General features: G+C 43.1%; 1 protein-coding gene across 2 annotated transcripts in view; it reads left to right on the top strand.

The window, feature by feature from the left end:
- ACAP2 (ArfGAP with coiled-coil, ankyrin repeat and PH domains 2) overlaps positions 1-17,887 on the top strand; it is a 338,624-nt gene that overhangs the window by 297,078 nt on the left and 23,659 nt on the right. For both annotated transcript variants that reach the window (XM_029615073.1, XM_029615074.1), the window contains one exon: positions 10,596-10,657. In XM_029615073.1, the coding sequence (XP_029470933.1) occupies positions 10,596-10,657 (62 nt within the window). The remainder of the gene's footprint in view (positions 1-10,595; positions 10,658-17,887) is intronic.

Here is a 17,887-nt window from a genome sequence, read left to right as displayed (position 1 = left end):
AGCAGTCATAGTACTACTAAAATCCACGGGAAGGTCTAGTTAAAGTGGCACTTAACATTAACTTATATTTATTTTTGCTAGTTAAGTACAATTCATAAGGGGGGAGTTCAAGACATCCGGTGCTACCACCGAGATTGCTCGTTCTCTTGTCTCTACTAACTGAGGCAAGCGAATAGAGGGAACAGTTAGCAAACCTCCCTGAAATGACTGTAAAGCTTGATCTGGCTGATAAATCTGGAGCTTCATGTTTGTGTACTAATATTGCAGCTTTATAAATGATCCACCAATGAATTTGTGGCTTGCGAAGATCATAGAGCACAGGTGTGATATGATTTCTCATGGGGCATCCTGTAATAAGGTGCACTGTAGAATTTTGTAACAGTTACCGAGCTTTCAATAGAGACCAATGTATAAAGAATTGCAGCAGTCCAGTAACTACAGAATTAGAGCTTGAACTACTGCACAAAAATCTGTAAATAACAGCTTTAGCCCTTGTAAGACTCATAATTTAAAGAAGCCTGACCAAATTACTGAGTTAATCTGATTCCTAAAAGTCAAATTAGAGTTAATGAGTAGTCCCAGTCTTTTCAGTTCTACTTTTATGTGGTTTTATTGCAAAAAAAAAAACAAAAAACCCCAATCTCAGACAAAAATCAAACTCAGTGAGGGGCTATCAGAATCATTAAACCCTTGTCCCTTCGTAACTTCACAAGAGTCTTCGATACGAGTGGAAGTGGAGGGTACGCGTAGAGGAGATCGCTGGACCACAAGAGGGCAAAGGCGTCCCTCGGCTGTGAGTGGCGGCTGCGAGTAAGCGAGTAGAAGTTCTCTACTTTGCGGTTGTGAATGGACACAAAGAGATCAACTTGAATCATCTGGAGTACCTCAACAAGTTTACTAAACTTAATTACAGGGATTTCAGTTTTTGCTAGAATAAGAGCTAACTTTACAAGTCAGCCATTGCCTCACGGTGGACCTGCAGCAAGAAATTAACGATGCAGTATCATCCCAAGTGGTAGCCATTGGATATAGAATTGCATATCATCTGTAAAGATTCTGTATCCCTCGCAGAGCCCAGCTAATAATCTGGATGTAAGTGTCATGTAAGTATTAAATTAAGTTGCAGATAAGGCTGAGCCCTGCGAGAATCCTCTGGTGATTGTACCAGGCAGAATAATTTGTGCCACACTGGACTTATTGCTTCCGACCAGTCAAATATGAATTATATTCAAATCTTTTTTTATTGGGTTTTTCTTTAATATATACTAAAATTGAAAATACACCATACAGTGGTGAAAGGTTTTTGCATACTTGTTCCATGTAAACTGCCCCCGGCAGCTTTGTTCTTTTACTATTTATTTAGATCAAGTGTTCTGATTTGTTCCAGGATTTGTTCCATGTAAACTGCCCCCGGCAGTAGTTCTTACTGTTATTTGTAAACCGGAGTGATATGTATTGTATACAGGAACTCCCGGTATATAAAAACTATAAATAAATAAATAAATAAATAATAAATATGCAAGCAAGTTAAATTACAACAATTTCATTCAGAGAAAATACACTGAAAACAACCCCTCCACTCCCCAAACTCAACAGAATGACCCAGGGAACTAGGGCACATAGTTCACCTACATGGTGCAAGCCTTCTAATTGACCAATTACAGAAAATAATTCAATATCATACTTCTTGCTTTGTGTGGCAAGCTTTATATATAGGAGTCCCAGATCTTCAAGAACACTTTTTTTACCTTGATACATCAATAATTTTGTTATACTTTTCCATAAGACACATCTGATGCAGAGCATTTCTGCATTGAGTAATCGTTGGGGCCTCTGGTAGCACCCAGTGTTTCAAAATTATCTTTTTAGCTAGGATCAAAGCTTTTTGTCCTCATACTGTCATATATGAACCCCTAAAGGATAAAATGACTTAAAACCAATCAAAAGTTGTTCCAGAGATTCTGCGTTCTCTAAGTCGGTACTGCAAGATTTGGTGGTCTGTATTATCGAATGCAAATGAGATGTTGCAGAAAATACCCCTTAGTTCCTTTCAAAAATCCTGAAATAGCATAAAACCACTCACAAGTCCCTTGATGTCTCCAGAGGCAACTGTCACATTGACACAGAATTGCTGCACAAGAAAGTCTATGCAAGAAGACTCTAGGTCCAATAATTTCATATTCAACATTCTTTATTTGTAATTTTAAATATTTCAAGGAGCCACTCCTGATTTCAAATAATGCACAGATAAATGACTGCTTCAGGGTTCCCCGACACGGACCCCGTGTTTCGCCCGAAGGCTGCGTCGGGAGGGACAGTCTATAATTTCAACAAAAGCTAAAAGAAGAACAAAACGTCAGTATTAGAGGTAATGGACCAATTTAAGGGTACAGAGTGTATATAATACCGCCGAGACACGTACCTTAAAGTCAGCTGAGGAGTTCACACAGCTCAAAATGGCATCTGTGTGTTTCCCTACATTAGTTAGCGTTGTATGACATCACTCATTTTGTAGCGTGCAGGTTGTCCAGCCCTGATTGGTTAGCTGATTCGTTCCTCTGATTGGTGGTAAAAAACGCGCCAAAATAGATCCTTTTAAAAACGCTGAGTTTAGTCTAGCCGCCCGCCCTCCTTGCCATTTTGAGCTGTGTGAACTCCTCAGCTGACTTTAAGGTACGTGTCTCGGCGGTATTATATACACTCTGTACCCTTAAATTGGTCCATTACCTCTAATACTGACGTTTTGTTCTTCTTTTAGCTTTTGTTGAAATTATAGACTGTCCCTCCCGACGCAGCCTTCGGGCGAAACACGGGGTCCGTGTCGGGGGACCCTGAAGCAGTCATTTATCTGTGCATTATTTGAAATCAGGAGTGGCTCCTTGAAATATTTAAAATTACAAATAAAGAATGTTGAATATGAAATTATTGGACCTAGAGTCTTCTTGCACTCCTTAGTGGATTTTGCTACGAATTGTGGAGTGCAGCACTGCTCCTTCTTTATATTTGCACAAGAAAGTCTGACATGAAACCAGTAGTTTTACTTTTATGTGGTTTTATTGCAAAAAAACCCAAAACTATCTCAGACAAAAATAAAACTCAGTTACTCTGCCTATAATCACATAGAAAGATCATTATATACTTTTTCTTTAACATTATATACACACCGTTTTTCTTACCCCTTCCTTTCCTCATGCTATTTGAGTCACACCATGGAACCGGTCATGGACGGGGTTTATTCCTTCATCCAAAGATATACTGATTAGTAGTTAGTATGATATAAGCTATAATGTGTCCCTTTTCTCCATCTTAAATCTTATCCACCATTTCAGATCCAAGGACAAGATGTCCTTTAGTCCTCCATTTTAGATGGAACATCATGTGATATTTTTCACTCTTTCAACTGGAAAACATGTTTATCCAAAAGACACAAAAGGGGGAACTCGGGGGGCGCTGTTCGCATCCAATGTGAGAGGACGCACGTTGGCTCAGCTCCGCTCCCTCCGGACCTATTAACCCTCGCAAAATCCCTCAATCATTTCAATTTTTTGGCGAAAAACTTTAGGGAATACCAGCACTGCATTACTCGCTCCCACTATGACCAGCAAGCGAAAAACGATGGATTTAAGGCAATATTCATACGGGAAACTCTCCCCGGATGCAAGCCAAGATGGTGCCGAGAGCGGGGCCGTGGCACCGGGCAGCACAGGAGAACCGGCGGATGAGGTGAGAGACCCCCAGGAACCGGATCCGGCTTCCTCAACTACTGCACTCTCTAGAGAGGAAGCCAGGCGCTGGTTTATGGAATTAAGAGCCGACATGAAGCAATATAGACAAGACATTATGGTGTCGGTGGCTGACCTCAAAGAGGATCTCGCTGCCCTGGGGAACCGGGTAGACGAGACGGAAACCCGTATTGATGGACACGGGGATGCGATAAATAGCTTGGTGACCCGACAAAACAAAACCTCCGCTGATTTAAAAGCGCTCCACGATAAAATTGAGGACTTGGACAATCGTGGTAGAAGGAATAATATGAGGATCAGAGGGGTCCCTGAAACCCCCGAGTATGCCGATGAGCGGCAGATTGCAGCCCAAATATGCACTTTTGTCCTTAGTAAGGGTGCTGAGGGCCAGCCAAAGAGCACGGAACTCTCTTTAGAAATTAGCTTCGAACGAGCTCATCGAGCATTGGGGCCCCGCCGGGATCAACAACTGCGTGATATAGTTCTCTGTTTCTCCAGCTTCCCCTTAAAGGAACGGGTCCTTAAAGAGGCAAGACAACTGAAATCTATTCAGTGGCGCAACTGCAACATTTCTCTCTTTCAGGATTTAGCACCAATCACGCTCAAAAAGCGATATGACCTGAGGGATGTGACCACAGCCTTGCGGGAGCGAGATATCCGCTATCGTTGGACATACCCCTTCAGATTAACGTTTCAACACCAGGGAACTACCTACCGAATCACTTCCCTAGAGGATGCACCAGTAGTTTTCCAGAAGGCCCAGTTGCCCATCTCGTTCACTACTTCCAAGATGGCGGATCATCCACCAACTCGTGACTCGGCGCCAAGGTGGCAGAGAGCAGGGAAGGGTGGCAAGAGGCTGCGCCGACAGTCCGAAGGAACGAGATCACAAACCTCAGAACCTGATTGAAGGAGGACTGATCTTACAGGCATTACTCTTTTCAGTAGGGTTTTAACACCTCTGGTATTTTATCTGAGGCCTCTTGCTGAAGGTCTGGAGCATGTGGTGAATATTCCTGATGGTTTATGGTTATGCTGGTTATTCTCGTTGTATAGTTCTTAAACAGCATCTAAGCAATGCGTTAATAGCACAGGAGGGTTTTTTCTTATGAAACTCATAGCAATATTAACAGACAGGGGCTCGGAGGGGGGGGGGGTGGTGGGATTTTCACGCTTATTCCTCTGCTTGGATGGCCACAGGTCCCCCAGATTTAATATTCCATAGCACGACTTGGGATACAGCAGGAAGTACAGGGATCATGACCGATCACATGGGTAGCACTATTAGTTGGAAGTGTGTGAGGGTGGAGCACGGTTACCTTTGGCGGGAGCTTGTAGAATACGGGGAAGGAGAATCGGGGCTGGCTGAATGTGGGAGGGATCTGTGTGCTTTGGAGGCTATTATTTTACCACATGATGGCGGTTAAATTAGTGTCTATAAATGTAAAAGGCCTAAACTCCCCACAGAAAAGGCAGTTTAAGAGGGAACTTACAAGGCAGGCCGCTGACATCATTTTTATTCAGGAAACGCATATTAGAAAATCGCATGAACATTTACTAAAATTCCCGCGATTCTCTACCTCTTTTTGGGCTGCTAGTACACCTGAACATAAATACACAGGTGTGGGTATTTTGTATTCCTCCTCGTTTGTACATGAGCAAATCCTGGTAGTTACAGATCCTCATGGTAGATTTATACTTAATAAGATTAAAATTGATAAAAAGATCTTCACTATTCTTAATGTGTATTTCCCCGTTCAGCACCAGGGGTCTTTTATAAAACGTTTGTGTACTATCTTGCAGCAACATGCAGAGGGGGAGGTGATTGTGGGGGGCGATTTTAATTTTGTTTTGGATCCCGCCAAGGATTCTAGCTCCGGTATACAGTCCCACATTGCGGCACGATGAGCTTGGTCTGGGGTTCTAGATCATTGGGGACTGGTGGATATATGGAGGACTAGACATGAACATTCCCGCTCGTATACGTTTTATTCCAACCCCCACTCCACGTACACTCATATTGACTACATCTTTGTGTCTGCCTCTATGCAGACTAGGGTTCAGAAAACTGATATCGATAACATCACTTGGACTGATCATGCCCCAGTATGGATGGTCTGTACCATGGGAGATCTAGGCGGTGGGCTACGCACCTGGAGACTCAATGATAGTCTCTTTAAGGATCCTTCTTTTACTGCATCCATCCTACAACAGCTCCAGGAGTATTTTAGGGTTAATCAAACGGCAGATATGTCACCTCTCACAGTCTGGGAGTGCTCTAAGGCAGTAATTCGGGGTTCCTGCATTGCTCGGGTGACTTTCTGTAATAAAGAGAGGGACGCCAGAAGGGCACAACTAAATCAGGAACTTACTGATTTAACTAGACAACACAGCAGCACACAATCAGGGCGGCTCTACAAAAGAATTTTGGCGGTGCAGGCTCAGCTCAGGGCGTTGGAAGATACGGCCATTAGCCACCACCTGACCCTTCTTAAACAACAGTATTTTGAGGGGGGTAATAAGGCGGGCAAGCTGTTGGCTAGACAGCTGCGCGCAGCCCAAGCTCAGATGATCATAGCCAAGATAAAGGACTCCCGGGGTCAGGTGGTTACTTTCTCCGAGGCCATACGACAGTCATTCACTGACTTTTATTCTAAACTATACACCTGTGACAAAACCGTTGCTCCTAACACTATTGATGATTATTTGTCATCTATCGCCTTGCCCCAACTTACTCCATTACAACGGGAGGTCCTAGATAAACCCATATCGCAGCTGGAAGTGTTAGCAGCTATTAAGCTGCTGAAAGCCAGAAAGGCCCCAGGGCTGGACGGCTTTACAGGTATTTACTATCGTAAATTCGCCCAGACATTAGCTGGCTCACTGACCCTTGCGTTTAACTCCCTTTTGGAGGGGGCAGAACTCACCTTGGATGCCAACACAGCAGGCATCACAGTGTTGGCCAAGCCGGGCAGGGACCCCGTTCAGTGTAGTTCATATAGGCCGATATCATTAATATCGATTTGAAGATTCTAGCCAGAATTCTGGCTGCTCGGTTAAATGGGGTACTGCCGGGGCTCATACACAACGATCAGGTGGGTTTCGTTCTGGGAAGGTTAGCGGCGGATAATGTCCGCGGGATAGTGGATATTATAGATCTAGTACACCAAGAAGGCCTCCCAGCTATCCTCCTGGCACTGGACGCTGAGAAGGCCTTTGATCTTGTTCACTGGGACTTTCTTTTTCATACCTTATAAGCCATGGGTTTTGGGATCTCCTTTATTGCTTGGATACGTAAAATGTATGTAAATCCCGCGGCCAGAGTAAAGCTTAACGGGAGCTATGGTCCCCAGTTTCTGATCCAGAGAGGGACTAGGCAGGGGTGTCCTCTCTCCCCTCTTTTGTTTGCCATCTTTCTGGAACCTTTTGCTAGTCGTATTAGAGGAAATGCGAGTGTGCGTGCAATTACCAAGGGCAACGACCATTTTAAAATCTCCTTATTCGCAGACGACGTTATGTTCACCCTTACTGATCCCGAGCGGTCGTTGAAGGGGGTTATGGACGAGCTGGGTGAATTCACGGCACGATCTGGCATGAAAATTAACTTTGACAAGTCAGAAATACTTAATCTAACTGTGGCTCCTGAGGTAGCTACGGCTCTACAGGAGAGGTTTCCTTTTAAATGGGCCGTTACATCTTTAAAGTATTTGGGGGTTCAATTGGGGAAGCACACTGATTTATTATATGACTTGAACTATTATATGACTTGTAAAAATTCAGAGCGATTTGGATAAATGGCTAGAATATACCCACTCCTGGTTAGGTAGGATGGCCATTCTGAAGATGAATGTGTTGCCTCGTTTTCTGTATTTTTTTTACCACGATCCCTATCTATCTCCCTGACATGTTACTCTGCAAATGGCAACAAATACTGGGACATTTCATATGGCGGCGCCGGCCCCCTAGGATAGCTAGGGCCACCCTGTATCAGACCAGAGTTCGGGGCGGTTTACAAGTGCCCAACCTAGTCTGGTACTACAGTGCAGCGCAATTAAGGGCGGTGGTTGCTTTCCACACTAGAGCGGATATACCGCAGTAGGTTAAGCTGGAACAAGCTCTATTGGGTAGCTTCCCCATAGATGCCCTCCCATGGCAACCCCAATCGCACTGGGGAGCTAATCTAACTATGCCATTTGCTCTTTGCACTACCATGAAGCTATGGCGTCGATGGAAACCTGTATTAGTGGGTCCCGAGCGTTTTTCAATGATGACCCACTTATTTACCAATGATACCTTTGCAGGACCGCTCTCGAGCCCCTCTGCAGTGGGTGCGGTTGGGGGTCTTTAGGTTGGGGCATGTCTATCAACAGGATGCAATGTTGTCGCGTGAGCAATTACGTGATATGTATAATCTTGTACCAGTTGATTTTTTCTTGTATGCCAAAGTGTATCACTTTACTCTTAAGGGGGTTCGTGAGGGATTGATCAGATCTAAGGGCACGCTGTTTGAAATGTTCTGTAAAAATGCTTCTACCCTGAGGGGAGTGATCTCCAAAATATATGGCCTCATGAACACCCAAAAGCTGGGCCCGCTTCGACATCGTACTTTATGGGAAAAGGACTTTCAGACCTCTTTGGATGACGCGGAATGGGAACAAATATATGCAGCTGCACATAAATGCTCCATATCTACAGGGCTACAGGAAAATTGTTATAAACTACTTTATCGGTGGCATTATACGCCTGTTGCTCTTCATAAATTTGCACCAGACATCCCTGATACTTGCTGGAGAGGTTGTGACACTAAGGGTACTTATTATCATATTTGGTGGCAATGTCCCATTGTAGCTCAATGCTGGAAAGAGGTGTTTGCCTGGTTGTTCCAGATCCTGCAATATCAGATAATCATTGAACCTTGGCATGCGCTATTGGGTTTACCGATACCAGACACTTCACAATCCGTGCAAAAACTGGCTTTACAAGCTTTTATTGCAACAAGAGCAGAGATTGCACTTTATTGGAAACAGAAAACTACACCATCTTTAGCTAAAATTCTGCAACGTTTACACTCCTATTATCAGCTGAACAAGCTCACAGCATTACATCAGGATCGCATTGTCGCATTCCAAAGAATATGGACCCCATACTCGGACTGGCTGGAGGCTCAGAGGGTCTGCCTGGAGTAAACGCCCAGGAGTGTACTGGTGGAGTTCATGCTGCAGATCCAGGAGATGTTCCTCTGACTATACTTATACCCATCGAGATTACTAAATTTCCAACCGAACATTATCTATTACACCACTGCCTTCAGATGAATACTACTAGCCTGCCCCATTGATGTGGACTGTTCCTTCTTGTGCATAAGCTTCCTTTGTTTTCCTATTTTCGTTTTCTTATTTACTTTACAGTTAGCACTGTTGCTCGGCCAATACTCCTGCTGAACGCTGCCCTGTGATCTGGTCATGGGGGAAGGGGGGGGGAGGGAATGTAGGGGGAAGTTTCCATTAGGAGGATGAAAACTGGTATACCAAGGTCATCCATTAATCATGATCAATATTGTATACTGTTTGTAACAGGTGCTCTTTGTAGTGGACATGATACTATGTTCTTGGATGTGTATTCTGTATTGTGTTGTTCAATCTTGGTTACCAATAAAAACCGTTTAAATACAAAAAGGGGGAACTCAGGTGCAACCTTAAAATAATTCTTGCTTTTAGATAGTTTTGACTTAATCATTCATATGACTTAGACAAATGCAGCAAACATATAATTGCTTAGCTTTGCTCTTTGTTCTACAGTATTGTTAATATTTAGCTGACCTTTGTATGGATACCCCAAGATAACCAAACCAAATGGTCTTTTCCTAAACAGATATTCCACAAGGTCAAGTGCAACAAGTACATATTTCTTTTCATCATCCAGACACCACCTTATTGTGTCAACAAGAGACAGCAGTAATATCTGTATACTCAAAGCTTTTCTAAAGCCAAGTTGAAAAGAGTCTAAAATCTGATGATCTCAAGAAAATCAGAAAGCTGAAGACTTCCCAACTGTAGTCTTGCATATTCGAAAATCCTTTACTAATTGCTGTGAGCCTCTCGGTATCAGCATATATTGGTAGTTCCACTCAGGTCAGCCCAGTTCCCTACGGCTGATTAGAACCTATTTCCCAACTTTTGCAGATTCAAAATCCCTGACTGGTGGCTATATAGGCATCTGTTGCTGGGACTGGGTGAGCCCTTTCTTTTGGCTCTTCCCTGGTTCTCTTTATGGCTGTGTGCAAGGCAGTGCTGTCTCCTTTAAGACAGGGGTGAGCAAACCTTTTGAACCATGGCCCCCTTACATTCCTCCCTCCCCCCCCCCCCCCAAGATGGGTTACTTCCTATACATATATATGTAGATATATATATAAAACAAAAATTGGCAATGAAAACTGAAAATGTATTCCTTAAAAAGTAAACTCCAATCCCAATAATGAAAACACCCAAACAAATTATTTTTAAATATATCAAAACAAATATTCTAAAATGAATAAAGTCTGTGAATAACTTGAATAAAGAACTTGTTAACCAGATGAAAAAGCCATTTCAGAACACTACTAGTTTAGCTGTGATGTGAATGTAACATATAACACTGTTACACATGCAGACTTCAGTTTGTAATCATCCCTGGCAAAAAACGACCATGTGAAAAAAAACATGTGGAATGTCAGTCATTTCTTTTAATAGCTTGCTGTTATTGGGCATTGCAATAAGATGATGTGGTGGTATAACTGAGGTAAATAATGTTCAGATTGTACATTTTTTCAGGTTAATTGCAATCATTCTTGCTCTCATCTGCTTCTGTTCATAGATTGCGCTTGGCCAGGATGAATGAGGAGATGCGGGAATCTGAAGGACTGTATGGACAGCCAGGTCAATATTCTACTAATAGCCATACTGAGATGCAATATAGGAAATGCATACAGGAATTTATTAGTTTACAGTTAAATGATTCATGAGGGGGGTAAGAACATATAAATTAACAGGCATCCTTCTATAAATGCTTTTTAATACATAAGCAAATTTTGAAATATTTTTGATTGGTTTTCTGGCACATTTTTGAAGATGTACTCTTGGTTTACTGGTTTTTGAATGTGCTCAGAATGAAATTCTGACAGGTTACCCTCATCATGTGGGTTATTGAAAAAGCAGTTCCACCTTCTCAGCTGTTTTTTTTTTCAGAGAGGAAGAGGTTTAAGAGATCAGAAGCAAAAATAAATGAATAAATTTCAAAACCAGATTAAACATTTGAAAAGATATTAAATTTTGATCTGAGAAAATATGGCAGCATGTCTTGCAGTCTTCCCCTGATTGTTATAGCCAAACCCAGCATTTGGGTCTTTAAGAGCAGTGGATAATTAGTGGGTTTATTCCTGGCCAGTTGGTGAAAAGGAATATATGTAGTCTAAGAGCTCAGGATTTACTCAAAGCCAAAATGATTACTCTTTAGAAAACCTTTTTTTAAGCTTAACAAGGTCTGTCTTTTAAAACATTTGTTTTACCTGTGATCTTTTAAGCCAGTTGCTGAAAAGGTATGAATGGAAGACTGTTGTGCTGCTTGCCCTCTAGTGAATCACATGTGGAGTAGCAATGACTTCATCATTACTCACGTTTGTTCAGCATCAGTGCCTACTGACCAGAAGGCCTTTTATAGGCAAATTCCTTTATATTTAGATCATAACTTACATCTAAACAACAGAAACAGGTTTCTTGTTGAAATTGATAATCAGTTTATGAACAAGTTTACCTATAAACCAATATAATTTGTTTGCTAACTGATTTGGATAAAATGCAACACACAACCTGCATATAGAAAAACAAACTGAGCGGCAGTATTAATGAAATTCATCATTCCAATCTCAGCTCAATGTGCCTGAGAAAAGACCAGCTAATATTAAAGAATGGACAGCAATGATTTTCTCTTAGTTTCAGTATTTTCTCCGTGGACAAGCAGGATAATATCGACCTCGAAAGTGGGTGATCTTATCTGATGGTGCTGAAATGGAATGCTCTTTTAAAGCTCAGAAAAACTTGTAAGGCTTTTTCTGATTGTATGAACCTTCCTGCACAGCTGCCTGCTGTGCAAGTCTTCTCCGTCTTGTTCTTTCTATTATTGCAAATAGACATGAATAGCTCTCGTGTTTTTTTTCCATTTGCTTATCAGCATTTTTCCTTGGAATTTTTTAAATTATTTAATAAGTTTACCCCCCCAAAAAAAGATAATAGTAGCATTTATCTATCTTTTAGCATTAGCCAAAACTTTGCTCTTCCAGAATTCAGTTTGACATTGTTTCAGTGATTTTTAAGATGATGTAATTGAAACTAATGACTGGAGCAGCTGTATGGTAAGATGGAGGAAGTGCTCCTTCCCTGGATGGACTTCTGAGGAGCCAGTCGTCTAGATTTGGATAGACGTGGATACTCTCCTGTCTCGGTTGTGCTGCCACGACTGCCAGACACTTCATGAATACTCGAGGTGCTGAGGCAAGACCAAACAGTAGCACTCTGTATTTGGAAGTGTTTGTGTCCCACTACGAATCGAAGTTATTTGCGATGAGGAGGGAATATTGCTATATGGGAGTAAGCATCCTTAAGATCTAGAGTGCAGAGCCAATCTCCTTGCTGCAGAAGTGGAAGCATGGTCCCCAAGGAAACCATCCTGAACCACTCCTTGCGAAGGTATTTGTTTAGGGTGCGGAGGTCTAAGATAGGATGTATGCCGCTGGTTTTTTCCGGGATTAGAAAGTATCGAGAGTAAAACCCCCTTCCTTGCTGCGTTCAGGGAACCAGTTCTATGGCTCTGAACTTCAGTAGGAGAGAGAGTTCTGCCTCGAGGAGCACTGTGTGATCATTTAGGCTGTGCTCCTGGAGTGGTGGAGAGTCTGGGAGTATAGCAAGGAAATTTAGATGGTAGCCGTGAGTTACTATAGACAGTACCCATCGGTCAGTGGTGACTGAATGCCATTTGGTTGCAAAGTAGCATAGGCGGCTTCCCACCGGTAAAGTGGCTGAGGGGTGCAATGGAGGTTGACTGCTGCTCTCTAGAAAGGAGTCAAAACCCCGCTGCAGGACCAATTTGGGGGGCTGGCTGTGCTCTAGGGGTTCTGTGCTGACGAGGTTGGCCTCTGTGAGAGGGTTTGGTTGTCCTACTACGGGAAGGAGGAGGGTAGTACCTGCGTGGCCTGTAGGTTAACTTCCTGGTATCCCGTCTCGTGGCTCTTTGAGCTATAGCCGAGGTAGCTGAAGTGACAGTGGACAGTTGGCACAGGGTTTCATGGTGATCCTTGAGCTGCACTACTGCCTCTTGAATCTTGTCACCAAATAAATTGTCCCCTGTGCAGGGAAGGTCAGCTAATTTGTCCTGAACCTCTGGTCAGAGGCTTTAAGTCAAGCCCAGCGCCTGGCACTAATGCCGGCTGCTGAGACTCTGGATGCAGTTTCAAAAACATCGTAGGCTGCCCTGAACTCATGGTTTTCCAGCCTCTAATCCTTTTTGTAGGATGGAGGACAGGCCCTCTTGGAATTGTTCAGGTAAGGTCTCAGAGAAATCCTGGACTTGCTTCCAGAGATTTCTACTATACTGGGTCATGTAAAGCTGGTAGGCTGCTATACAAGCCATTAGCATTGACCCTTGATAAACTATCCCAAATCCCATCCGACTCCATCATGCAAGCTCTCTTTCAATGGAGCAGACCTAAACACCACCATGGCCACAGCGGCCCTCCCGGAGGACCGCGCAAAAACACTGTCCACCTTGGCCAAAACAGTACAAAGTCGTCAGACAGCATCAGCTCGTCTGCTCCTGACCTTGCTAGGACACATGGCATCCACAGTTCACGTCACTCCAATGGCTCGACTTGCCTTGAGGGTAACACAATGGACTTTAAAATCCCAGTGGTCCCAAGCCACTCAACACCTTTCACTGGGAGTCCAGGTAACCAGCCAGATTCGTCGCTCACTAGCTTGGGGACACAGGAGTCCAATTTATGAACAGGGCTACCCTTCCAACCACCAGAACCGCAAATAACGACCATGGATGCCTCCAACCTGGGTTGGGGAGCCCACATCAACAGATTGCAAACACAAGGAACCTGGACCAGGGCAGAAGCGGACCATCAGATAAATTTTCTGGAGCTCTGGGCGATACGGTATTCCCTATTTGCATTCCAGGATTGCCTATCCAACAAGGTAATCCTAATTCAAAAAGACAACCAGGTAGCGAAGAAGTATCTCAAGAAGCAGGGGGGCACAGGCTCCTATCTGCTTTGCAAGGAGGCGGCACAGACCTGGGCCTGGGCCCTCTCACATTCCATGATACTGAGAGCCACCTATCTTGCAGGCACAAAGAATGTGATGGCAGACCGTCTCAGCCGGATCTTTCATCCCCACGAATGGTCCCTGGACCCTTCTGTGGCAAACAGGATTTTCCACCAGTGGGGTCGCCCAGACATTGACCTTTTTGCGACTTTTCACAACCACAAAGTAGACCAATTCTACACACTGCTCCGCAGCTGCAAGACACCAACAATGGATGCCTTCGCCCACTCATGGAGCATGGGTCTGCTATACACTTACCCTCCTATTCCATTCATCAGCAAGACTCCCGTGAAGTTACATGAGGACTGGGGCACAATGATCCTCATAGCCCCATATTGGCCGCGGCAAGTTTGGTTTCCCATTCTTCGCGACCTCTCTGTCCAGCAGCCTCTTCACCTGGGCACGGCGCCAACTCTCATAACACAGAACCAGGGCGTGTTATGTCATCAGAACCTCCAGTCTCTGTCTCTGACAGCCTGGTTGTTGAAAGGTTAATTTTGCAATCCCTTGACCTTTCCAATGATGTCTCCCAAGTCCTCGTAGCTTCAAGAAAACCTTCTACTCGGAGATCTTACCAATCAAAGTGGAAAAGGTTCTCCTTGTGGTGCGCTCCAAAAGGTCTAGATCCTTTCTCCTGCCCCACAACACGGCTCCTGGACTACCTCCGGCACCTCTCGGAGTCTGGCCTCCAGACTTCCTCCATCCGCGTACATGTAAGTGCCATAGCCGCTTACCATAAAGGTATAGGAGATGCCCCAATTTTGGCACAACCCCTTGTAGGGCGTTTTATGAGAGGCTTACTACTGCTGAAGCCTCCACTGTGTCCCCCAGTTGTGACCTGGGACCTCAATGTAGTCCTGGCGAGGCTCATGCGGTCTCCGTTCAAGCCCCTACATTCCTGCGAGCTATGACATCTTACTTGGAAAGTTATTTTTCTAGTGCCTATAACATTAGCTCGCAGAGTCAGTGAACTCCAGGCACTAGTGACATACCCACCTTATACAAGATTTCTCCACAACCAGGTAGTGCTTCGCACTCACCCTAAATTCTTGCCAAAGGTAGTGTCTGATTTCCACTTGGATCAATCCATAATACAGCCCACCTTTTTTCTGAAGCCTCACTCACACCCTGGTGAGCAGGCCCTGCACTCCTTGGACTGTAAACGTGCACTCGCGTTTTATTTAGACCGCACTGCAGTCCATAGGCCACCCAACTCTGTCTCCTTTGATAAAAATAGACTCGGAGTTGCGGTGGGCAAGGCCGGGCTTTCCTTCCCCACTACCGATCGCTTGTTCTAGTGTCTCTGGCGAGTTTGGTTTGCTGCAGCCGACGGGTGCCGGCCTACCTTATGCTTCGGTTGTTGAGTCACATGGCTGCCTCTGCCCATGTCACCCCCTTGGCCCGCTTGCACGTGCGGAGAGCCCAGTTTATCTGGAACATCTAAGAAACGATGTGAAAACTGTTTCGTTGGTTCCTCCTGAAATTTGTAAAATTGTAAAATTTGTGCGACAAGCATTTGGAATATAGAGCAGCACTCATGTTGGATAAATACTCCTTATTAAATAACTCTGAACAGAAACATTTTAATTATCCATTCCCTTATGTGGTTTCCTCATGTGTAATTTTTCTTCTACTCCACTTGTTGCCTTTGCAATTTATTTCTTTATAAAATCATCAAAGTCTGACAGCTCTTTCTAATCACACTACCCCTTATCCACTCTCTCATCACTTCCTGCTTAACTATTGCAACCCTGCTGCTTTTTTGTCAGTCACTACAACCACATAACACCTCTTCTCAAGTGACTACATTGGCTCCCTATCCATTCCTGCATACAGTTTAAGTTCTCTGGACCTACAAGAGCCTTCATTCTAGCTCCTTGTTACCTCTTCTCATGCACTCTGCAGTCCACTTCTATGCCCTTCTTGATAGCCAATTCTTACTCTACTTTCCAGCTGGCTGCACCTTATGCTTGGAATAGACCTCCTGAACTGGTGTGTCATGCTTCTACTCTTGCCTTATTTAAATACCATCTACAACTGCACCTTTTTGAGGCTGATTTTTCTGATTGGCCTGCTTATAGCCTTACTCATTTTTAATTATTGTCTTAATAAATGAAATTTCCAAAGTCTCTTTTGCTGTGTATGTTTGGCTTTATTAGATTGTATGATCTACTGAGCAGGGATTCTCTCTCATATGTTTTTGTACAGTGCTGTGTATTCCAAATAGCACTATAGAAGGGCTAATTAGTAGTAAGGGATGCTTGGTGATTTTTGTAAGTATTTTATAAACTGTAGTGGTGCTGCATGGTTTCTCTGTGGAGAATCAGGAACAATACAGCCACACAAGTGGGTGATGACATCAGCCGGCACCAAGGTTGGTCGCATTCTCCCATAGTTCAAAAAGGCAAATAAAATCCTTTCTGAGCATGCTCAGTTGATTTTTGTCTGCTTCATGAACAGATTGGCAGTGATTACTGCTCTCTATCACGTAACTGCATTGATTTTAGGCATGTAATTTGATTTAAAAACCTAATTTTCCTTATGAAATTTTCAAAGTATCAAAAACACTGAAGTAGTTCAGTTGATAAACGGGGTGAAAATCCATTTAAAATATGTACAAAATGCCATTACAAAATGGCCATTAGTGATATGCATGATCTTTGTTTCAGGTGTCTAGCACCTGAACATGATTCAATGAATTGTGGCACCTGAGGTAATATGTTCCCATGTGCAAGATCTTTCAGAGATTTGAAACTTAAATATGAGCTTTGAGCTTGTCAGGAAAGGACAAAACAAAAATGTCTTTGAGAGGAAGAAAGTGGAATAGATCTCCTTCACCATCGTGATCAATTTCAGAAGAAAGATGGACTGATCTTAAGGAGCATCAAATATCTGAGACAAAAAATTAGTACCGAGGAATCATCAGCGCAGAAAAAAAAAGCACGCAGAGAAGAAGCATTCTGTGTTAAAGCTTCATCAGTGTGTCAGTTTTTGGCATGGAAAAAAAAAAATCATGGCACCAACTAAGTGATTCATCACAAAACAGTTTAGGTTCATTGCCTGTCTTAGAGGCTGGCTGAAGTTGGATTTCTTCAGCTAAAAAGAGCTAATGCTTCCTCTTCCCACCCCCTACCTCAGTGGCACTCTTTTGAGCAAAGACTTTGGACAGATTTCATCAAAACATATATGAAGTTACTTGTAACCTGGATTGGCCACTGTTGGAAACGGGATGCAGGACTTGATGGACCCTTGGTCTGACCCAGTATGGCAACTTCTTATGTTCTTAAATACCTGAAAAAGGAGCATCTTTTTCACAACCAATACTTGAGAAGTTGGCAAGGAGATAGTTGCAATTAACTCCATCAGACACTAAAAAAAAAAAAAAAGGAAAAAGAAAATTCTTCCTTCTAAATGTCATCTGCAAAAAGATTAAAAAATGAAAAATATTTCTCTTACAGAATCAAATTCTGAGGATTCTTTGTTGTAGTGACTCTAGGAAATATATTTCTATACCTCCATCACTTGAACTGTCATCTGGTCCATCACCATTACCAGCTAGGAGTTCAGCATCGCTGGAAGACACAACATATTCTTTATTTTTACAAAAAATATCAGAATCCATATCATTTAGTTTGTAAGAAAATGAAAAGAAATCAAAATAATTTCAAGGAGTATTAAAATTCATACAAACACCAAAACAATTTACATTTGTGTCAATTCATGAAGCTTTATAGGTGCAGAGTAAAATGTGGAAAACTCCTTTCTCAGTTGATATAAAATATAGAA

This window comes from Rhinatrema bivittatum, chromosome 9 (assembly GCF_901001135.1).
Source record: "Rhinatrema bivittatum chromosome 9, aRhiBiv1.1, whole genome shotgun sequence".
In the NCBI taxonomy this organism is placed as follows: domain Eukaryota; kingdom Metazoa; phylum Chordata; class Amphibia; order Gymnophiona; family Rhinatrematidae; genus Rhinatrema; species Rhinatrema bivittatum.
Note: the sequence above shows the minus strand (reverse complement) of the source record. Positions and strands in the feature narration are given on the sequence as shown.